The 25,481-nt window shown below is 37.3% G+C and overlaps 1 protein-coding gene across 1 annotated transcript in view; it reads right to left on the reverse strand.

Moving 5' to 3' along the window:
* Window positions 1-25,481, reverse strand: part of LOC122815404 (protein tyrosine phosphatase domain-containing protein 1-like) — a 728,693-nt gene that overhangs the window by 581,727 nt on the left and 121,485 nt on the right. Inside the window, exon 2 of the mRNA XM_044087871.1 lies at window positions 10,291-10,371. Within this exon, the coding sequence (XP_043943806.1) occupies window positions 10,291-10,371 (81 nt within the window). The remainder of the gene's footprint in view (window positions 1-10,290; window positions 10,372-25,481) is intronic.

Consider the following 25,481-nt stretch of genomic DNA (forward strand, 5'->3'; position numbering starts at 1 on the left):
AGGTATATGTCCTTTTCCCCAATGTAGTGCGATCCTGGTGTATAGTCATACCCTTTGGGAAAAACAAGGTAACCCCAAGCTACCATACAGGTGGCAACCCACTAAGCACAGAAGAGGTTATCAGGGACCTGGGTACCCAGGTTGACAGTGGCCTCTCGTTTGACACTCACATTGCTAAAGTGGTTCGAAAGACCTTCTACATTGCCCATCTGATCATGAAGGGATTCACATCCAGATCAAGTGAGGTCATTGTTCCCCTGTACTGTTCACTTATCAGACCAATGATCGAGTACAATGCCCCATTCGGGATGTATCTCACCCGACACCTTCAGCAATTGGAGAGACCCCAAAAGTTCCTCACCAAAAGGATAAAGGGACTCCAAAACCTGTCATATACTGCCAGACTGAAGAAACTCCAACTCTATTCAGTTGCATACCGTCTGCTCAGAGGTGACCTGTGCCTGACATACAAGGCCATGACCAACCCGGAATTAATGGACATGCTCCACCTCAAAAAATCCAAATCCACCAGAACCACTAGAGCAAGTGACTTAAACCTTAGCACGGATATAAATAGGATGTGCTGGAGGGATAGATTTATCACCCAGAGACTCCCCATGCTGTGGAATAAAATCCCAGTCCATGTGAGGCAGAGCACCTCGCTGGCTCTGTTCAAGAGAAATCTTGACCGGTGGATGGGAGATCGTAGGTTTACCCCGGGAATCATCTCTGTGTCACTGCTGGACAGAGGCACAACAAACTAATGGGCACATTATTTCTAACATAAGGGGTGGCGTAAGCCACATAACTTTGGACTAGGCTTATAAATGCCTTAGGGCATATAGCCTAGTATAAACCTATGAACCTATGAACCTATGAACATACTGTATAGCTCCTGGAAAGCAGTCAGGACTTCAACCAACAGGTTCCTAGTTTCACACATCAAAGTTCCTTATTTTTATTATAATTATCCTCATTTGTGGCTTAACAAAGCTTTCAAATCAACCAACAATTATTATGAAATCAATTCATAAATGTTCTTATGGTAGGCAAATATCATCTAAAAATGATCTCAAGCCAAGTATGTTTTACTCCCAACCATGGCTTATAAAAATGTGAAATCTGACATACAGCAATATCTGTACCATGCATTCCCTTCATGCCTTGCTCCAATCTTAAATGTTCTAATGACTTTGTTGGTACAGTGACTAGTGGAGTGTTATTTAGAAGGCATGCTTGGATAACAGTAGAAAACGTACCACAGCAGAAATGATAGACATTGGACAATTTTGAATAACATAGATAACTTAATACTTTTATCAGGACTGGATGTTTCTGATGATTTTTTTTATATTTTTGTCTAATGGTTTGAATGTTATTACAACTAATATTGCTAAGTGGATTATATTTCAAAAGGAATTTTATTGCAAGTTGTATTTGCATATTTTTTTTTTCTGTTAGCAAGTATTTTTTAAACAAAGTGTGATGACAATTATTCCTATGATAATGATTCTTCTGTTTCTTTTTGTTAATGTTTGAGTGATTTATATTATGGTGAAAATAATTTGATAATTATGTTAATAAAGTTAAATTGGAATGTATGCCTCATTTTAATAATTGTGCTATTTAAAATTTCATGATATATTATAGTATGGTGATCGATGTTTATTTTCTTGTTTTAACAATCAAGATACAAGTCATAATTAAAAAAAATCTCAGTAGTTACCTTATGGAATTGAACTACCTTCATTTATTAATGATTATACTGCTCTAATTTTGAAAATTCAAGGTTATAAGTGGCAAAAAGATTTTTTATTGGGTCAGTATGAATGTAGAAAGTTTATATATCAAAATTAAACAGAATTTAGGACTTCAAGCAATTTTATACTTTAAATGATGTTCCTACTATATATTATATTTTACATTTAATTAGTTCTAGTTCAAAAATTTGTCTTTTTATGTTTGATGGAGTATAGTACAAACAACAATAAGGTACAGCAATGGAAGCTCTCTATGCCATTATTTATGCTAATTTAGTTACTTTTTCTGAAAACCTTTTGGTATAGATATACTTTTTAGTCATAGATAGTAGGTTATTTTCAATATTACAATAATTGTCTTTTAGAGATCATCAGAATGTCTGAGGAATATCTGTTATACTTGAAAAGTAATAATTTTATGATGAATGTCTCTAGAATAACATATGAAAACATAATTCCTTTTTCTTATTTTGAATTATTTGTGGAAGATGATCAAATGCATACCAAAGTATATCTGTAGGAACCATCTTCTGAGAGCTTTTTGCTTGAGACTAGTTGTTATATAAAAAATACTATTATGTCTTTATCATTAGGTGAGTTTTTACATGCTATAAGAATATCCAGTACATTTTCAGATTTTTTTTAAGTGATGCTAATTATTTTGTTAAACATATTTTAAAATACAGATTATTGTTTGGATTTGAGTAAAAATGCTTATTGGGATGCTTACACTACGAAGAGGGATACCAATGCACTTTATAAACATATTAGTGTGAATCTTCATCATTCCTTTCATTTTATGGCCCTGCAGGTGCTGAAACCTAGTACAAGAAAAGGTGATTTGAAAGGGTTGACTGAATATGTGGAAACTAAATGAATTGCTGACCTAAGGCCATACAAGGAACCAGGGCTTCATGAAGTGCTAACAATGAAACCTATCCTAAAGAGGCATCGGATGAGGCGATGACACTGATTGGGTACACCCCCTCCTTTTCACTTACATGGCTGGCTAGTTGAATTTGTGAATGTGAACAGAGCCATTAGAACTCTATGTGCATTGTAGTAGTGAAGCAAGGATTTTATTGGATGGTTTTAATATTTAAATGAGCACTTGACAATATTAAATCAGATCTGAAGAAGGCCAAAAGCCAAAAGCGTTCATCTCCTTTTATTTTATGTGCTTTTAAGCGTCTGCATGTCTCAAATAAATATATTTAGCTGTGGCATCACTTCTCATTTATACTTCTGTGGATTTAGCTTTTTGAAGTGGTTTTGTTAGTTTACATGGATTTATTTCATTAGTTTCTTGCCGCTTGTTTCCCTGTAAACCAAACATGGTGGAGAGCAACCAAGTGGAGCTAAGAAATGCTAACTTGAGTCAAAGGACTCAGAATGCGCAAAGTATGGTTTAAGAAATGTTTCTTTCAAACAATAGCAGCAACCTTCTGTTACAACTGAGTTTTGCAAATGCTGGGCAGGCCAAAGAAACAGCAAGTGATTCTTTTGAACAATATCTAACTGTTTATAAATAAGTGGAAAATGCTGCCTTTAAACTAAAGTGTTTGCAACGGCAGCATTTCCACTTGGAAGCATGCATTTTTCATGGCCTGATACCCAGAGGAATGCGAATAAAATGCATGCCTTCATATGGAAATATGTATCCAGAGTTGTTAGCCGAATGGCAAGAAATAAACATGAACACAAGTTTCAGTTATATCAAGCTGCTACTAGAATACTTTTTGCCCATTGAGAAGGTGGTAAAGCAGTTTCTGGAATCTAAGCAGAGGGAAGTAGAGAAAGCTCTTTTACCTGATTCGATTTTGAATGTTTACTGAATTACAGATAGCACTGATTAACTATGATGATAAATTAAAGGAAATATAGACAAGGAAACTCATGCGTGATTTTAATGACTTTTGTAGCTTGAATATATTTGAATGGTCTAGAGATGAAAAAAATGAAGCAAGAGATAAGACTACTAATACAACCAGCAGTAAGCATTCACATATCAACATAGCAAATAAAGAGAAGAGAAGATGGTATGTGCTTATACCAAGTAGAGACAAAGAAAAAGAAAAAGGAGGCAACCTGACTGAAAATGCCAATACGAGTGCTTCAGTGAGCATTAGGAACCAAGATGTGAATGAAAGTAATACTATATTGGCAAATACTGCTAACTCCACCAATACAGAAGTGAAAGAACAGAATATAACACAAGTGAACAGTTCAGTCCCATTCTGTGTTACACAGACTACTACTACAGATAATATAACTAATAATATCAATTGGCCAGCAGGTGATCATTCTAAAACTTCCAGTTTACCGTTTTTCCTCCAATTTTCTAAATTTTTTTCTGAAGCAGTAAGAATTGCATCAGAGGAATCGATCTCAAAGCAGAGACTGGAAGAAATGCAAGATATCCATGTAAATGATCAGACACTAGGTTTAGTGGTGAACCTATCAAATTACACACTAACAGACACAGAGTGTAAGATCTTAAACAAAGGTCTGACCTTTATCCCTACAACACCATCAAGATATAGTGAATTTGTATTTGATATAAAGTATTTTGCTAGAAATATAGCCTTAAAACAGATGTTTAATGCGAACAATATGAGAATGGCACGAGACAAATAAGGTTACACATTTTAAGAAACCAAGTCTTATGGTTCCAACACTGCCCCCCACAGTAGATACATTTGTGAAAATTTGTGAAGAAGAGGTATTCCACATGAGACAAACAAATAGATCTAAAGGCTTTCATTATATGAACAAAGAGGAAAGGGATGCCTTAGAAAGACTGACGAATAATGAGTCAATCACAATAAGACCTGCAGACAAGGGAGGAGCGATCGTTGTGATGGATAGCTCATGGTATGAACAGAAGATGCTTGAATTATTGAATGATGTCAACACTTATAAACCATTATGAAGTCATGAGTTGTAAAAACTGATAGTGGATGTGAATCATAGTTTGTATGACCTTATGTTAACACACCTGATTAGTATAGAGTTATATGAATCCTTTTTGGTGAAAGATCCACTAGTACCAGTGATAAAGGGGATGCCAAAAATACATAAGCAATTACAGAATCCTCCTATACGACCCCTAGTTTCAGGGGCAAGTTGGATTATGGAACCCCTTTCCATCTATGCAGAACAATGGCTAAAGGGAGCATTGACTAAAGCAACAACAGTCTTAAGAGATACAGAGGACTTTTTGCTGACTTTATCAATATATTGTTATGATAAAAATCTCTATAGAGGTATATTATTGGTAACCATGGATGTAAAAAGCCTTTTTACAGTCATACCAAACAATTATGGTGTTGAATCCATTAGAAGATTCTTGCACATGACTAATGAATACACTGCAGCTGATATCATGCAGTTATGCTCCCTACTAGATATAATACTGGAAAATAATGGTCTTACCTTTGGAAACCAATATTATATACAGAAATGGGGGGTGGCAATGGGCACCTCATGTGCCAACTCATATTCAAACATAGTAATGGCACAATGGGAGTTGGACTTTGTATTTCATGCCAACAATACTTGGAGAGATGGGCTTCTATGGGATGTCAGTGAAAATAAATTGAATCAATTTGTAAATTTTTAAAGACCACTACAGAATTTTCAGATTTTGAGATCAAGAGTTCTGAAACCATTACTGACTTCCTAGATGTTACCATGTTGAAACAGGAAGATGGTAGCATACAGAAACAGGAAGATGGTAGCATACAGACTTGAACTTACAGAAAAGGATGCTGGAGGAATAACACACTGCATCGTCTAAGCATGCACCCACAACATATTTTTCCACAAGTGGTTAACAACAAATATCTACAACACTCGAGGCTAAATACTGAGGATAATATATATGAAGAAAGTATATTACATACAAAGGAAGAACTGCTGCAGAGAGGATATAAGGATCAAGAAATTAATGACATCATAGTAAATTTGCAACATCTAAGGACTACTAAGGATCAACTCTATTTTCATAGGAATCATAATCTTGGTTGTGAAAATGATATAATTGGGGGAAGGACAGAATGACATACCATCAGATGTACCCTAATGTACAGTAAAGATGCTAAACAGATATGTGACATAATTAGAAGGACATGGTGGATATTAACAACTGGTGAATCAATAAGGTGTATAGTAGGAGACAATCCGAGCTTTTGCTATAAGAATAGGAAGAATTTGAAATAGCTGTTATGTCAAGATAAAGAAAAAGTGGATGTGTTATATACACAGAAATGTGATACTTTCAGATGTGGTCAGTGTACCGCATGCCAGTATCTGATGCAAGATCAATGTTTTCAACACCCGATCACAGGCAAAACATATAGAACTCCCACATTTGTGAATTGTCCTACAAAAAACATTATCTATGTTGTGAAGTGCACAAAGGGCATTGCCTTTTAGATGGGTAAGATGAACTACCAACTTAGGATCCGGATACAGTCGCATGTAAGGGACATCAAAAACAAAATTAGTACCAATGCACTTTATAAACATATTAACATGAATCCTCATCATTCCTTTCATTTTATGGCCCTGCAGGTGCTGAAACCTAGTACAAGAAAAGGTGATTTGAAAGGGTTGACTGAATATGTGGAAACTAAATGGATTGCTGACCTAAGGCCATACAAGGAACCAGGGCTTCATGAAGTTCTACCAGTGAAACCTATCCTAAAGAGGCACCGGATGAGGCGATGACACTAATTCGGCACACCTCCTCCTTTTCACTTATATGACTGGCTAGTTGAATTTGTGAATGTGAACAGAGTCATTAGAACTCTATGTGCATCGTAATAGTGAAGCAAGGATTTTATTGGATAGTTTTAATATTTAAATGAGCACTTGACAATAGTAAATCAGATCTGAAGAAGGCCAAAAGCTGAAAGTGCTCATCTCCTTTTATTTTATGTGCTTTTATGCGTCTGTGTGTCTCAAATAAATATATTTAGCTGTGGCATCATTTCTCGTTTATACTTCTGTGGATTTAACTTCTTGAATTGGTTTTGTTGGTTTACTTGGATTTATTTTGTTAGGATTTTATACAATATGGTTTTAATAGTAAGAACTATATTTATTTTGTTACTGAATATACACTTTTTTGCAGAGCTTTTAGTTTCTTTAGTTATACAATATTGGAAAATGAAAAGAATGCAATAATTTAATTGATGAACTGTTGAGGGTTATTTTTTTATACCAGAGGCAACTATATTGGAGACATGATGGTATAGAGTTATTTTAAGATATTTGATATAGAAATTTGTAATATATCTCTACCATGGGGGACTTTAGCCTTAGGTTATTGTAATATGCATACATAGTTTATTATAAAAGTGTGGATAAAATAAATGGTATTAAGTTTCTTTTATAAAGGACATTTTACATGTAATACAATAAGTGTTATTTATGGTATGTTTGTACTTGAGCGCTAACATATATAGATCACACTTACTAAACTTTTAAAAAGCACATTCAGGAACTTGCAAATAATATTAGGAATAGTAGATGTGAAAGTCCATTGGCTGATCATACTGTTAAATATCACAAAGGGAATTATGGAAAGTTAAAAGTGTGTGTTTTAGATCAAGCTATGATGACTGAAAGAAATTATTTATTTATGAAAAAGATTATTGTTAAAAAAGGAAGCTGAACTGATTTTAAAAATGTAATACTTTGTGTTATGTTGCCGTAATAATGAAATTGATTAGAAATGAGTGATTATGTAATTAGTGGAGATGCTTGTCAAACATCAGAGACAGAAGCAAAACTGATTTCATGAAGTTTAAGCATGCTCTGTCTTAGGAATGGGATACATTCTTGTCATGGTATTAAAAACATTGGAGAAATTTAAAAAAATATATAAGGTGGGCACTTCCATACACAACATGTCTGAACCATGATCTGTTTAAAGACACTAACACCTGTGCTGACTCAAGAAATCTTACCAGCTTTACCAAACTCTGTGAGCCCAAGCACCAGTACAATTCACTATGGTCTGCTCAAGTCAGATCAGTATATGTGAAGTCCAGATATTCCAAATACATGGCTCTCCACAAGTCAGTACTATTCTAATGATGTTGTGTAATATATGCTGTTTGGCCCTAGGAGCTTTATGATCAGAGTCCTGAGTGACATTTCAGTCACTACTCACTAACTTCAGGATACCCCTAACTTTAAACTCCTGCATTTAAGAAGAGGACAAGAAACAAGGTGGCATCTACATCAGGATGACTTGACTTATACATCAAACGATGTCCACTATATGTAACGTAAATGAGTAGATCAAAATACATTTTTTACGGTGACAAGCTCCCTATATCCCTCACAATGGGGGCAAGCAACCCTATCCTTCAAACTTATATACACCCCTTCAACAGTCACACAACATTGGGGAAGGGATAAACTCCACAAACCAGCACTCAGCAGTATCAGACAAAACTTGTTTACTCTAACATGACCTAAACAATGACTTACAGAATTTTGGTGTCACAGATACAGATAAAGCTTAATAAATCCTTCCAGTAACCAAACCACCTGATGAAGTACTGAATTTTCCTAATCCCTACTTTTCATTTCAGTCCAAACTGGTCTCCATTAACTGTCAGGTAAGCCTGTTGCTAACCAGCAATAGAGCACCTCTCCTTGGAGTGCGAGTATTTCTCTCCGTATGCACGGTTCCACTACTCAGGTTGCCTAGAGAATGTTTAACTTCGTTGACAAGCTTAGTGTCCTATACTACAGCTATTTCTGCATTTCATAAACAAGCCATCTGACCTGGGAATTTAATCCTCTTATGTTAATATATACCAAATTAACCACAGTTAATGGTTCCTGGTATGCAAATAACAACTTAGCACTAAACGTGAACAAGACAAAAGAGATAATTGTGGACTATAGGAAAAAATCACAAAGAACATTCTCCCCTCACTATCAATGGGGAAACAGTGGAAAGATTGAGAAGCACAAAGATTCTGGGAGTGACATCGCTGAGGACTTGTCTTGGAACACAAATACAAATGCCATAGTCAAGAAAGCGCACCAGAGATTGCACTTTTTGAGAAGGCTGAGGAGACCGAATCTCCCATCGACAGTTCTCACTACCTTCTACAGTGGTACTATAGAAAGCATCCTGACAAACATTCTCGTAGTATGGTATGGAAGCTGCTCTACCTCTGAGTGCACATCCCTCCAGAGAGTGGTAAAGAGAGCTGTGAGGATCATTAAGACCACCTTACCACCTATCCACGACTTGTACTTATCCAGATGTCTTGGCAGGGCCAGAGGAATAATTAAAGACTGCACTCACCCTGCTTACAGACTTTTCATGCATCTATCATCTGGAAAGCACTTCTGAAGCATACACTGCAGAACTACAAGATTCAGGTACAGCTTCTTCCCCAAGGTCATCAGGCTGCAGAACTCTAGTAACAACTATGCTCCATGATGGCCATCTGGGTCAGTAGAAACTGTAATATCTTGACTCAAATTGTGCATTAACCTGGGTACCAGTCTCATCTAATACTTAGTGCAATATTCACCATGATTGTTAACTTATAGACCATCTAGGGCAGTAACAATGCAGTATAATATCTCTTCATTTAGTGCAATACATGTTGCAAATTCATAAACCATAGTGCAATACTCTAATGTTCATTGTGCAATACTCAAATGTCTCTTTCTGTGCAAGGATCAATGCAGTGTTTTAACCAAGTACCTGTGCAATACGAAAGTCTCATGCAAGTAAGTGTTCACTGTGAAAAGTGTTAAAATGCGTTTCTAATTATGTGCAGTATTAGTCTGACTACCTGCATGTCAGTGATGTAATAGCTAGGTGTTATATGTGTAGATGTTTGTGAAAACAGTCTATATGTTGTCTGCACATTGAGTCCAGAGACATGGAATTTCATTCCGTTTTTGCACTTGTGTGATTTCTGAATGACAATAAAGTTTACTTTGACTTTGACTTTATAGGGTGAATATCTGCACTGTGAGTATCAGCAGTTATGTACAATATAACAAATGAAGTATGTGAAATAAATAAGAGTTGCATATATGTATTCAAAAGATCTGTATCTGTCTAAATCATTAAGTCATGAAACATCTTCTTTGCTCAAGAATCAGGACATAGCCAAAAATAATGGGGGAGGGGAAACAAATGCACAAAACCAGGGACAATTTTTAACTATCACACCGATTTACTTAAAACTGTTTTTGCATCAATATGCATTTTCTGATGAAACTGTGAAGGAAAAAAGATAGAAGACAGGGTGGGATGGAGAAAAGAATGGAAAAGAGGGAAGGAAGGAGGGAAAAAGGTTAGAAGGGAGGTAGAGAAGACAGAAGAAAGGAAGAAAGGAGGGAAAAATCTGATTTTATGACTGGATAAAATCTTGCACAGTTGGAATTGTATTTGTTGCCGAATCAGCAATGTAATTGGCAGGTATATTTACATTACTTCTAAAAGATCAAGTAACACATTGAAATTGTTAAATGAACTTACTGTATAAACTGCTGTAGAATCTGATATTTTTTGATAAGGGTACTAGATGGACGTGCCATAGCAAGAATGTCTTCTGTCACCCTTGGGGAAAAAAGATTGAATGAATGAATGCATGCATGAATAACTAAATAAATAAATAGAAAGATTACTGAGCTGAATTGTTACAATACAAGCTATTTTGTGATTGCATGCTGCTTACAAAGGATTGTGCCTTAAGGACAAGGTATCACTTGAGCAATCATGATATGAATTAATAAGCAAGTCCTGTAATAGCACATAAGAAAAACATGCACTTAACTCTTCCAAAGCACATGGCAAACACTTCACATATGAAATAAACTAATGGTATTTTACAAATTAAAGCAAGTTGTGAAGGGTATCACACCTTAGTTGTTTTGATGCAGTCTGACACAAGTTATGAAAAGTGCAACAACTAGAAAGAAATATAAACTTGTGTTTGTGAGCCTCCTGCTTCATTAGTCAAGAAAAGGCTTTAACAATTTGAAAAAAAATGTCTTCATATCATGGATAAATCATCTAAATTGCTTAAGTAAATCAGAGAATACATACAGCAAATTAATTTATGTTACCATACATGTTTAGAAGTGGATGGAATTTGTTATGTTTTACATCATGTTGTGTTGTTTATCCTGCACTGCTATCTTATCAAGAAAAGAATCTTATGAGGAACAGTGGAAAGTATTAAGGAAAAATTAAGGATATATTTTCACAGAAAGGAACACTCAATCATACATCTATTTTCTGATTACTCTCTTAATCCAGTGCAGGATCACATGGGAACTTGAGTCTGTTCTGGCATTTAGTGGGTTCAAAACTGGGAAACTAATACTGAATGGTCTCTCAACATAAGTGTGTACACACACACACACACACACACACACACACACACACACACACACACACACACACACACACTCACTCTCCCATGGCATGCACACCTATTGCCAAGGCATGTTTTGGGGATGTGGAAAGAAACTGGAGCAGCTAGCAATAAACAGACAAAGGTGGGGACATACAGGCTCTGCAGAGAAGACATCAGTGATGACAACTGAACTTGTGAATGAAGCACAGTAAAGCATCAGAACTACCTTTTCTGCCACTATACCACATGGTTGAAGGATATATACACAAGTGTGTGTGTGTGTGTGTGTGTGTGTGTGTGTGTGTGTGTGTGTGTGTGTGTGTGTGCATCTTTATAATGCACTCTGGTTAAAAAAAATAACATGGAAATGCAAACAAACTTTGGATGAAATAGATTTTTTTTAACCTTTCTTGTCTGATTTCATTGTCACAGGCCAAACTGCTCACCTACAGCCATTTTTTCCAGAGAAGTATAGTGCCCGATTGCAATGCTGCTAGCCAAGGTTCTGTGAGAAATCCAGACCACTGGAGGGTGAGCAGGTAACAGAAGATCTAAACATTCTGTGTACTACTTTGTAAAGGGTGGATGAAGTCTCAACTGTACTTTCACCAGAATGATGATAGAGAAGTTAATCAGTAAAGCAGGGGAGACTCCAACTTCATGTAAGTGTTTATTTCTTAATTACTGTTACATAGCGTAAAGCAATGTTAGGAGATATAGTACATTTCTGTAAAATATATAAACTGTTTAAAGCAGGTGCACTCTGAGTAATATACAAATAGCACTGCAAAAAAACATACATCAAACAACAATCAAACAATGTAGAATAAAAATATATACATTAAGAAAAAATATTCTAATGTAAAGATGTTAAATATGCAAAGCCTCCCCCAAAAAGTATATATATATATATATATATATATATATATATATATATGTAGAGAGAGAGAGAGAGAGAGAGAGGGAAGAGATCTCCAAAATAATTTAAATTCTGAATGGTAAAGCAAATGGTGACTAGGTGAGTCAAACCACAGCCTTTTTCAAGCATAATAAGTAGAAAGAAGTTAAAGGCCACAATCAAAAACACAATATCTTGTTGTATGAAGTCAATGGCTAAGTCAGACTAACATATCACAAGGTTCAAATTCTGCTACATCTTCTTCAAGCAAGACAAAAGTGTGTCAAAATCTTCCGCATTTTTGCTGTGCTACAAATGAAACGATTAATTTTAACAGTCCAGAAAGATCAGTCTCATTTTAATTAAAACAAACAGCAAGAAAACAAACAAAATACCTGAAATCCAGTTTTAAAACTGAAACAAATGCAGCAGCAAAACACAATTGCGGAGACTGAAACTTTACTATTGAAAAGTATTTTACTTGCAACAGGACTGGAGGCTCATGGGATACTTCATGAAAATGATTGACCACCATACTACAGGTACCAAGACCACTGAGAAGATGTTTTTGAAAAAGAAAGAGTTGCAACACTGCACTGAAATACACTAATATACCAAATTTGAATCAAGATATTACCTAAACAGCATGAGTGCAAACCTCAACTGTATGGACAATGAACCAAACAGTAAATATAAATTAATTTGGAAGCAGCACATAAACTTCCACTACTCAGAATCCTAATGTGAAATACAGTGAATAAACTGACCATATTTGCCCTAGGTAGTCAACTGCCACCATTCTAAGTAGATCTGTTCTGCAGGAAACAAATCTGATGGGCATCCTAACATCAAACATGGGTGAATTCACATTCAGTACTTGTGTCACTGCACATAATACTCTAGCCTTGTAACAAGGAACATGTCAGCACAAGGCTGCACATGAACCAGGGAGTTCTAGAATCAATACCGGGCATGATTTATTCAGTAGCCATCATTCTGTAATTTTCTCCATTAATCTATCATGCTAACATATTCTGTAATAGACATTTGGTACCATCTCAACTTACCTAGCCATGGCCTGTCTAGATGTCTTAAACTAGGCAGCTTTCTGAAGATTATATTCTTGAATCAGTGGACCAAAAGTAGCATAGTCACTAGGAACTGAAATACAGTGGCTTCAGTCGGCTTAAGAAAGGATATTGAAAGAAAAATATTATTGCAACTCAAAATAACTGCCATAAGTAAAACGTTTCTTCAATTAATTATAAATAAAAATAGCATTTTATTCTTATTTTCATGAAATCTCTCTTTCGTGAGTATATTGTAAAAAATGGAGGATCCGCACTGAATGAATTAATACCAATTGCAGTAGTTTTTCTGCATTCCGCCATGTTTAAGATGCGGGGCATCCTTCCACATTTGAAAAATGTTAAGTTGTTTAAGTACATGTAGTAATATGATGTGTCCATTAAAGTTTAGGATATTTCTTCAAATACTGCTCAGGGATAAATAAAAAGTCCACATTATAAAGAGTAAAAATGTATAAAAACTTATCATCAAAAAGTCAGATTCAATAAAAATATACAAAATGAAGGATCTATATCTGTATGAATACAGATTCCCTGTTAAAATACCACCTGAGGCAAATTCCCTGAAACAATATCTCCCAGAATGATTTAACATGTTTGGGACAGTTGTGTGAGCTATGTTTCACCGTCAATGAGTGTTTTCTATTCTCCTTAATGTTGTGTGACCAGAACGTTAGTATATATTAGTATGGGGGGTTAGGGGTTAAACTACTTCACGTGCAAGGCTATATTGGGACTTGCCATTTGCATAAGAAAAAAATGTTTTACTGATATGTCACAAATGTTCAGTGGCACGCATTTGAGGACTGCAAAAAACACACTGCAAAATAGCTAAGCAAAACCACAGGCCACTGGATAAAAAGAACTGTTTAATAACCTCTAAAGCCTCAGCTAAAAGCCTTCAAGGAGTAATGCATGATTCAAGAAAACAGTAATATATCTACAAAGTCTAAAACACATAATCACATAATCATTCAATTACTAAAACAATCAATTCATTAAATATTTCCAATTGTATGCAATGTTTAACTCCCAAGGTACCAACGTGTTATACTTTAAAATATACACAACCTCTTTATATAACAATTTGTCTTTCAGTGTGGCATTTCCCCCCAACTTTACTGTCACTTATTCCAATATACAACCTTGAATTAAATTAAAATCCCCTTGATTACACTGCTTAAAATGCCAAGCTGTTGGGCTGTCCAAATGTTCTTTTTTAATGTCCCTAATGTGTTCCTGAAATCTTAACTTGAAAGCTCTCTGGCTTCCACCAAACACTAACACATGTGAGAGATGCAATTATACAGCCAAACTGGAGGCTAAGCTCTCTCAACCCAAGACTGGATCAGGCAGTCAAGAGGAGAAGGGAATTACTTGCATCACACCACCAGTCTCACATAGACCTATGAAACCAGCACTGGCAAAAAACACGCATAAATACACAAACCCCGGGATTCATGAAGCCGGGCGCAAGGCCGGCGTAAGGCCTGCGCCGGCGGTGCATGGAATATCCGGCGCAGTAGCGCCATATACATATTAATGAGAGTGCACCGGAATCACAGACACGTGCGTAGTGTACGTGAGCGAGCCCAGGTAGGATGCGTCTGGAGGCGTGTCTAAGCCGGCATGAGGTGAGCAACCTCCTCCTTTTCACTTATATGACTGGCTAGTTGAATTTGTGAATGTGAACAGAGTCATTAGAACTCTATGCATCGTAATAGTGAAGCAAGGATTTTATTGGATAGTTTTAATATTTAAATGAGCACTTGACAATAGTAAATCAGATCTGAAGAAGGCCAAAAGCTGAAAGTGCTCATCTCCTTTATTTTATGTGCTTTTATGTCTGTGTGTCTCAACAAATATATTTAGCTGCATCATTTCGTTTATACTTCTGTGGATTTAACTTTGAATTGGTTTGTTATTTACTTGGATTTATTTTGTTAGGATTTTATACAATATGGTTTTAATAGTAAGAACTATATTTATTTTGTTACTGAATATACACTTTTTTGCAGAGCTTTTAGTTTCTTTAGTTATACAATATTGGAAAATGAAAAGAATGCAATAATTTAATTGATGAACTGTTGAGGGTTATTTTTTTATACCAGAGGCAACTATATTGGAGACATGATGGTATAGAGTTATTTTAAGATATTTGATATAGAAATTTGTAATATATCTCTACCATGGGGGACTTTAGCCTTAGGTTATTGTAATATGCATACATAGTTTATTATAAAAGTGTGGATAAAATAAATGGTATTAAGTTTCTTTTATAAAGGACATTTTACATGTAATACAATAAGTGTTATTTATGGTATGTTTTTTGAGCTAATATATATAGATCACACTTACTAAACTTTTAAAAGCACATTCAGGAACTTGCAAATAATATTAGGAATAGTAGATGTGAAAGTCCATTTGATCATACTGTTAAATATCACAAAGGGAATTATGGAAAGTTAAAAGTGTGTGTTTTAGATCAAGCTATGATGACTGAAAGAAATTATTTATTTATGAAAAGATTATTGTTAAGGAAGCTGAACTGATTTTAAAAATGTAATACTTTGTGTTATGTTGCCGTAATAATGAAATTGATTAGAAATGAGTGATTATGTAATTAGTGGAGATGTTGTCAAACATCAGAGACAGCAGATTTCATGAAGTTTAAGCATGCTCTGTCTTAAATGGGATACATTCTTGTCATGGTATTAAAAACATTGGAGAAATTTAAAAAATATATAAGGTGGGCACTTCCACACAACATGTCTGAACCATGATCTGTTTAAAGACACTAACACCTGTGCTGACTCCTGAAATCTTACCAGCTTTACCAAACTCTGAGCCCAAGCACCAGTACACCACTATGGTCTGCTCAAGTCAGATCAGTATATGTGAAGTCCAGATATTCCAAATACATGGCTACAAGTCAGTACTATTCTAATGATGTTGTGTAATATGCTGTTTGGCCCTAGGAGCTTTATGATCAGAGTCCTGAGTGACATTTCAGTCACTACTCACTAACTTCAGGATACCCCTAACTTTTAAACTCCTGCATTTAAGAAGAGGACAAGAAACAAGGTGGCATCTACATCAGGATGACTTGACTTATACATCAAACGATGTCCACTATATGTAAAGAAATGAGTAGATCAAAATACATTTTTTACGGTGACAAGCTATATCTAATGCAAGTAACCCTATCCTTCAAACTTATATACATAGCATGAAATCCAGTTTTTGGAAACAAAATGACAGCAAAACACAATTCAGCTGAAACTCATTGAAAAGTACTTTGCAACAACTATATACTCATGAAAATGACTGACACCATCACAGGTCCAAGACCACTGAGAAGATGTTTTTGAAAAGAAAGATTGCAACAGATAAATACATAATATACCAAATTTGAATAAGTATTACCTAACAGCTGAGTGTAAACAACTGTATCAATAACCAAACAGTAAATATAAATTAATTTATACACTAAACTTCCATAAGAATCCTAATGTGAAATACAGTGAATAAACTGACATATTTGTTGTCAATGCCACCATTCTAAGTGAGATTCCACAAATCTGATGTCATCCTAACATCAAACATGTAATTCACTTATATTGTTCACTGACAAATACTCTAGTTTGTAAGGAACATGTCAGTTGAATAAACAGTTCTAAATCAATAGGTATTTATTCAGTAGCATTTCTGTAATTTTCTCCATTAATCTATCATGCTAACATATTCTGTAATACATGGTATATCTCAACTTATAGCCATCCTGTCAGATGTCTAAACTATAGCTTGAAGATTATATTCTTTAATCAGTACAAAAATAGTATATTTACTAAACTGAAATACATGGTTCAGTGCTTAAGAAAATATTAAAGAAAATATTATTCAACTCAAAATAACTGCCATGTAAATTTCTTCAATTAATTATAAATAAAAAATAGCATTTATTCTTATTTCTCAAATCTCTTTGTGAGTATATTGTAAAAATGGAGGATGTGATGAATGAATTAATACCAATTCAGTAGTTTTTCTGCATTCCACATGTTTAAGATGGTCCTTCCACATTTGAAAAATGTTGTTGTTTAAGTACATTATAATATGATGTGTCCATTAAAGTTTAGATATTTCTTCAAATACTGTCAGGTAAATAAAAGTCCATTATGAGAAATTTACTAAAAAATCAGATTAATAAAATATACATGAAGGATCTATATTCTGAATACATTAAGCAAAATACCACCTGATAAAATTTAAACACATTAGAATATTTAACATGTTTACACTATGACTTATGTTTCAAAATGAGTGTTTTCATTTTAATGTTTTAAGAAATATAAAAGTATTTATTAAACCCACTTCATAAGCATATTACTGATTTTATAAGAAAAAATGTTTTACTGATATGTATATTTCATACCATTTGAGGTGCAAAAACACATGCAAAATAGTTTCAAAACCACAGATATTAAAAAAAGAACTGTTTAATAACCTCAAAGTCAGCTAAAATCTAAGGAGTAATGCTGATTCAAGAAAACATAATATATCTGAATTAAAGCAATAATCACATAATCTTCAATTCTAAAACAAAATTTATTAAATATTTCCAATTGTATGTAAATGTTGAATATAATTCAAATGTGTTATACTTTAAAATATACATTAAATCTTTATATAACATGTCTTTCAGTGTGGCATTTCAACTTTACTGACTTATTAATATACAATTGTTAAATTAAAATTGATTACACTGTTAAAATAAGCTGTTGTCAAATGTTCTTTTAATGTTAATGTTTCCTGAATCTTAACGAAATTTTGTTAAAATGTAACACATGAAATAATTATACAGCCATATCTCTAAAAGACTGGATCACATCAAGAAAAAATTACTTTATAATATAGTACATAGATATAAACCAGCACTCAAACATATACCCCGGATTCATGAAGCTCGGCGCAAGGTCGGCGTAAGGCCTGCGCCGGGCGGTGCATGGAATATCCGCGCAGTAGCGCCATATACATATTAATGAGAGTGCACCGAATCACAGACACGCGCGTAGTGCGTGAGCGAGCCCAGCTAGGATGCGCCTGGATGCGTGTCTAAGCCGGCATGAGGTGAGCAACCTAATGTGCTGACAGCCACGGTCCGCCAACAATAGTAATGGCAGCAGCCAGGTCCTGTGCAGAATGAAACGCACGTACAGTATGCAACATAGTCCCGTCCAAATTAACGGAGAAGCAAATAGAAGCCACCAAGGCATAAGTGTACCCGTCAAGGAGCAAAGGATACGATAAGACCGCGCCCCGCAATGCACTGTCAGTGTTTACACTCAGAGAAGGTGTACAGCCAAGATGTCAGCGCCGCACCGACATAGGAGCAGCGACTAAGGTCACCACCTGTCCCACTTTGGTTGGGGCAGTCTCCATGGACAGTTGTGTCCCTAAAAACGATTAGAAATGGCTGATGTGCTACGATTGTAGGACACAATGATATCCCGTATTTAATGTAATGGTAGCATGAATTGGTTATTTCTGTAACAGAAATACCTAAATGACACAATAAACAGAATAAGCAAAATTGCCACAATAATAAGCAAATTATTTAGGCAAACAAGTGAATTTCTATGCTATATAGTGACCGTTTGTATGTGTCGGCCTGTAAAGTCAGATGTGAGTCCCGGAAATATCCCAGACTGGAAAAGGTGGAAACCCCAGTAGCGACATGGGCATGGTCACCAGGGTTACCTGCTGTCCCAATGTGCCATGGACAGTCCCTGATTGGACAGTCGTGTCCCTGCAACAATCGTAAAATGGAAAATGACCTCATCCCCTACAAATTCCCGAATATACATGTAAATAGTAGCATAAAACATATACATTACGGTATGGAACACAGACATGGCATAAGAAAATAAATAAGGAACCTGGAACGCTTTACAGAATAAGCCCAGTATGTATAAACAAGTGAAGTTCTGCGCCAACTGCACCAGTCTCCATGTAGTCCTGTAACCTGAAGGTCTGATAACATGCCCCACATGGGCAATTGGAAAAGGCGCCAAACCATAATGGTCACAAGCAGTAGTGATAGTACATAGCCGAGTAGCTGTGCTGACATAACAACAATAGTAAGGAAGCAAGATACCCCAAACACAGGCAAACATGTGCATAGCAACATATCCCAGACCCAGCAACATCTCTGTTGCATACACTGGATGGTGTATGATGAAGTGTAATATCCAGAAGCAGAACCCATGCATTCGGATGTACTACACAATAGCCTCATTGTACATGTCAGTCACACCCATGTATACCCCTGCACCCAAACCTGCTAGCATCCGTGTGCAGCTATACAACCACACACAATGTGCATACCTGAACTGTGGTAAGATGTTTGTGTTAGGGCCACGCTGGCAAATACGCACTTACATGTCCAACCCACCGCAGGTACAGATATGTAAATGGCTGCATGTGAATGTGTCAGCAGAATGTGTACATCCGCATGTAGTATGTACGCCCAAACCATCTAGGTTTGCATACGACACGGTGCACATAACTGTACACATGTGGACAAGTCGTGACCACCGATCGATGATTATCTTTGCAGTGAAGTCGATCACATATAGCGGAACAGGTGCCCACAGGACATCCTAACAGGGTGCTACAGGCAAAGAAGGGGAAACTGGGACATCACATGTGGAGATTAGCGCTGGACGGACAAATACACACGGTCAAGGTAAAGGATGGAACAACATGCATATGGCTGGATGGATGTTGTTCAGAAATATATAGAAACACATATGAAGTTCCAGTTTACACTCGAAATACTATATAATGTATTGACCGCATAATATGGCAGTAGAACTAAGCCTGCATGTAATTGGTGAAGCTAAGCTGTACTGTGATGGAATTCTGAACCTGGCAGTAAGCAGGACAGCAGGCTCATGTCTGTCATCATTAATTATTTGCTGGGTTACAGAACAATAAATGTATGTACATGCATAACAGCACTCCTTCCCCAGAGGAGGATGGCCTTGTGAGCTCAACTGAAGATAGCAGTACAACTCCCTACCAGAGAGACAAAGCAACGTATTAAGAAATTAACTGTCCACTGTATCGTAACAGTCTAGGGTCCTTGAAACAGCTACAATCACAAAAGGATACTGTAATGTACAAGGTGCCTTGCAAGGCTGTGTTATTCCCATGAGAAAACAATTTAAAAGCACGCCCAGCACCCACGTATGTATAGACTATTGCGGACCATAGTGATGGAAATGCCCTGTGACCGACCACGACAGTAAGGTGGGCAAAAGCTGATTGTAAACACTATATAAAGAAACTGCTTACTGTATAGAGTCAGACAAAACTCTCATACTTGGACTGTACATTATTTAGCCTGCCTGTGTACACTACTAAAACTGTCCGAACCCGAGCCTCCTGTGTTATCGGCTGTCACTTAGAAAAGCCTACTGATAACTACAGTCTGGTTGTAACAACTTATTTCACATTGTGATCCTTGTAATCCGGAATTCCCTTGGTAAGCTACAGGTCAGAGTGCATGGCTGGTTAGACATGTACGCTGGAGAATATGCATAAATGGTTCTTCTTGAATGAAAAGACCTCCGACTGAATTGTTGTGTGTAAAGAGGCTGTTTACTGTCTGATCTGTGGCTGAAAAGCGGAAAACTGGATCCCAAGCCTTAAACAGGAGGCCCAGGTAAGGAGTGTCTGCCTTTTTGTGTCTATTGTAGATCAGGGACCAGACTACATTGTGTTTCTGTTAACAGTAGTGATATCGGTAAGACCTACCCACATACTGTTAAATCTGAACATAGGTCAGGGGAACACACAGCAGAGTAAATAGTGAATGTAGACACTACAGTGGATACAGGGAAGGAGACACACGTGTTATGACAGAAGGGTACATAGCAGTCGTAGAGGATATGGGAGATTATTGAAGCAACAGATCATGTGATCCGTGATTTGACGGGTGACGCGTGAAGAATATGCAATCGCATAATGTGAGTTACGCAGCAAAATGGGGTAATAAATATGACATTGATGGTATATTAGGCAACATATCGTTACTGAAACATTGTAATCCCTGAAAATTTGATGCATATGTTCCAAGGTAAACACCTGTTCCACCCTGAGAGGGATATGCCCTCTCGCCGTGTCCTGTAAATAAACCGAACAAATGTCAAATGTCCTGATATCTCAGGACAAACATTTCCCAGATATATATCAAAATGGTAGCATAAAACAGTAAATTTGTATGTGGAACAGCAAAATATAATAATAAACAGAATAAGCAACTGAAATGCTACAACAATTGGTCGCCTCCTGGCAAAACGTGAAATACCTGTCCTATGTACTGGCCGTGGGTATGCATTTTCCAGGCAAATTACACGAACACTAATGTCCCACATTGTGCATTGAAAAGGTGGCAGCCCTAAGCTGTGCAGGCGACAAAACAGCGACAATTGGCTATCCGTCATGCACATCGGTGGACTGAGGTAGTGTCAAGGGAATAGAACACTACAAATGGCTAAGCATCATAATGCATACACAGAGAAGATCATAATACAGCAGTACCGACCACAACACCCCACCCCCCCAGGTACCACATGCAGGAAATTAAGCGGGAGGGCAGGGTAGTCCCCACACGCTATCCTGTGGCATCAGAGGTAGCATAACGAACAAATGTAATAGAAGCTATCGGAGCCACATCCCGAACACGTAACACATACCTAGGGACACCCAGTAAGAACACAGTACTACAACAGAGTGAGGATATCTGTCAATTAATTGAAGTACCGAACCATCATGCAGGACAGGAAGGCCAGGACCCAACCCCCGTAGCGTATAGACCGTGGACACCAGAAGATATCTGCAAAGTCATAGAGGGAATTCCCCATCCACAAAGTAATCGCTATTCACCATGCACCCTGTATCTCCTGATCCGAAACCAAAAGGGGAATGGCGGATGGTACAGTATGTATAAGCTGTAAATCATGTAAGAATACTTAGGGTAGCGTTGGTGCCAGACCCACACACTATATTCAATGCTATGAACATGCCACAGAAGTATCTTACCGTGGTACATATAAGCTATGCTTACTTTGCAATACCTATACATCCACATAGTCCGTATTGCTTTGCTTGTACAGTCAGGGTGACAGATACAGCCATACCCGCTATCGGGCTACTGTGAAAGTACAACGATATTCTCACAGGGATGGCTAGCTACATTCCGGTGTCAACTCCACCCGAGGCCAGTCAAGCTCCACTTTAATTGGATGATATTCTGCTTGCGGCCCCTACCCAGCAGCAATGTATGGAAGATACAATAGCATTATTGAGATAATCAGCAGAACAGGGACATAAAGTAAGCAAGCATAAATTGCAACTACAGAGAATACAGGTCAATTACCTGGCATATCTGGTATCCAAGTAGGGTAGAACATCACATGACGATAGGAAGGTAGCAATATAATAAGCACCCAAGCCAACTAACAAGAAGGGAATGATGTCGTGTCTGGGCACTAACACATGTTAAATCTGGATACCAAACAATGCTGTGAATCCGCTGTATTGTTTGCCTTAACCTTTAATACACCTATGGCAGCACAACACATAGTACACCGGATTACAGTAGCAGAAACAGTTATGCAGACTAGAATGATTGATAGCCTCAACAGCTGTAGTAGGTCTGTGAATAATCATAACACATGTTGTCAGAGCGTAGATTGTAAGCGGAGATGTATGACGACAGTCTTGATGCAAGAGCAGGGAAGTAAGCAACGCAAAATAGCTCACTACTCATTGCAGTTGGACACTCTGGGAGGGTCAGTGCCACATTGTGTACAGGCAGTGGTTGTAGGACCCATGGCAGTACAGGCCCGGCCGTAATGTTACTAGACCACCCTCTCACTGTGAGAATGTGTCATGCAGTTGCTCAATCTGCTGCAAGAGCAGATAGAATTCCTGACTCGTGCTACACATTTGTCATGTCTGACCATACCACTGAGTCAACCTCACATGGTGATTGAACGCTGGCAAACATGCAACCTATCAACGTCACGCCTGACACCTGTGTATGTCACACCACACAGTTGCCTATACGAAATGGATTAAATAACTACACACAGACATGATAACACTGATATACCCTTAGATGATGCAGAGGTGACAGTTAATGTGTAATGGATCATGTAGACAGAGTCCTACAGGAACGAATGAAGTTTATGCAGTAGTTATTGATAATGACATTGTAGACGCCAAACCCTGCAGCATAACGCGTGTCTGCTCAAGCAGCAGAATAGATAGCTTTAACACGTGCTTGTACTGTAGCGAAAAATGATGTGTGGACATATGTCCCGATAGTCATTCTGTTGTCTGTGCAGTGCATGTTTATGAGCGGCAGTGGTAGAATAGGGACATGATAACATCCACCGGTAAACCGATTAATCATGCGCATACGAACCTGAATGCATTAGACTACATGCAGTTACCCACTGAAGTAGGTAATTGTAAATGTGCAGGGCATAGAAAGCAACAGGATAACAGTAGGAAAGGTGAGGCATGAGCTCATGCACCAAAACAAGCAGCAGCCACAGTTGGAAAGTGTCTGTGTGAATGAGGAATGACAAACCTCAGACTGTTTAGATGTAGAAACTGTACAAACAATGCAAACAGCAAAAGCAGAAAAGCCGACGGTTATGACGAGGAGCAATCCTTGAACACGGACTGCACATATCCATGTGAAAGCCAATATTAACGCCTCTAATATATTCAGATATGCGCTTTGTGGAGCCATGGGTAGAGCATGTCTCAACAGGGGATGGTACATTTGGTTAACAGAATACCCCTAACATAGGAATTACGAACCACATACAAACCTCATGAGCAGCGTGTCACGCTTTGCAGAGATGCACAGGAGTATTTAAACCGAAGGGAGTGAGTTTACCTACACCACTAACCGTTCCGTACTATTTGTATGGAATTCATACATCTGCATAAATGTGAAGGAACAAATACTGTTTAGCGATTACACATATATATAATCAAAATGGGTAGAAGCATTCCCAACCAGTAATCCGGATGCAGCAGCAGTGGCAAAGGTGCCAGTAAAATTAAGTATCCCTAGATCTGGCATGCTGTAAAGAAGCTACAGTGACAATAGAACACATGTAGTTAACCAGACACCACCTGGGGATTACTTCAGATACCATGAATGTCAATTGCATGTACAACCCACACTCAGCACGGCTGCTGCCGCCGTAGAAAGAGATCCCGAGAAATAAGTAGACGTGTTTGGTGGGTGACATCCAGTTACATAGCTGTCTACCTCTAGCATTGCTGAGAATGTCCACCGTTCCATATGTAAAGTGCTGCACCCACTTCCAAGTAGTATGTGGAATGGCATATCATGTGCCAGAGTGGAAAGCTGTCATGCCTGCAGAGCCGGAGGTCGATGACTCAGTAGTAGGTGACATGAGAGGATTGTTAACTAGTAACACTGTTCTTCAGTTAAAGTCTGTTACAGATAAGAGCAAACGAAGAGAAGCATAGCTGACACCAGTATCCTGTGTGTATGTCACTGTTATCCAAAGAACATTATTGCCAAGTGGACAGTGCTAATGTCTGTACCGGTACTGTTGGCAACGCCACAGTAAAGTTTGCAGAGAGGTCCCTGGGTCCACCTCACATTTCTCAAACTGGTAAAGGATATCAAGTCTGATTGACATCTCGTAGCTGATATACCAAAGAGCCCGAATCACCCGGCGAAGACTGTATAATAATACAAAGCAACCCCAAAGACATTTATGTTTGCTGTCCTAATGATTATACACCTATTAACCATGTTTGTGTTTACGCCACAATTCTGGGACCTTACCTGCATATAACTACACGGATACAAATACTGATACGATGAACTGGCACAGAGTGTCTTCCACACTTCAACAGATACCTAGGCATGATGCTGTGCATATAGAGACTAGGAACACTTTTAATTGCTGTGTTTGTACTGCCATACCTACATCATATGGAGGACTTCCGATGCGTGTTGTCCCCTTGGGGATAGATTGAGACTTGTGAATATCTACACTTTGATACAGGTTCTGTGAGATCACAGGACAACGTGGCAATGTACTTACCTGTTACACAAAAAGGAATTGTATGTTATCATAAACATGGTACAGTTTCAGTTGGTGGGAGTATTTGTAACATAACTGTGTCTTACGAATGTCACATAACAGCCAAAATTCACAGTACTACTTGTAGCACCACCTAATTTGTATTGAAACAT

The sequence above is a fragment of the Protopterus annectens genome, chromosome 11.part0 (assembly GCF_019279795.1).
Source record: "Protopterus annectens isolate FY-2018-M chromosome 11.part0, PAN1.0, whole genome shotgun sequence".
In the NCBI taxonomy this organism is placed as follows: Eukaryota; Metazoa; Chordata; order Ceratodontiformes; family Protopteridae; genus Protopterus; species Protopterus annectens.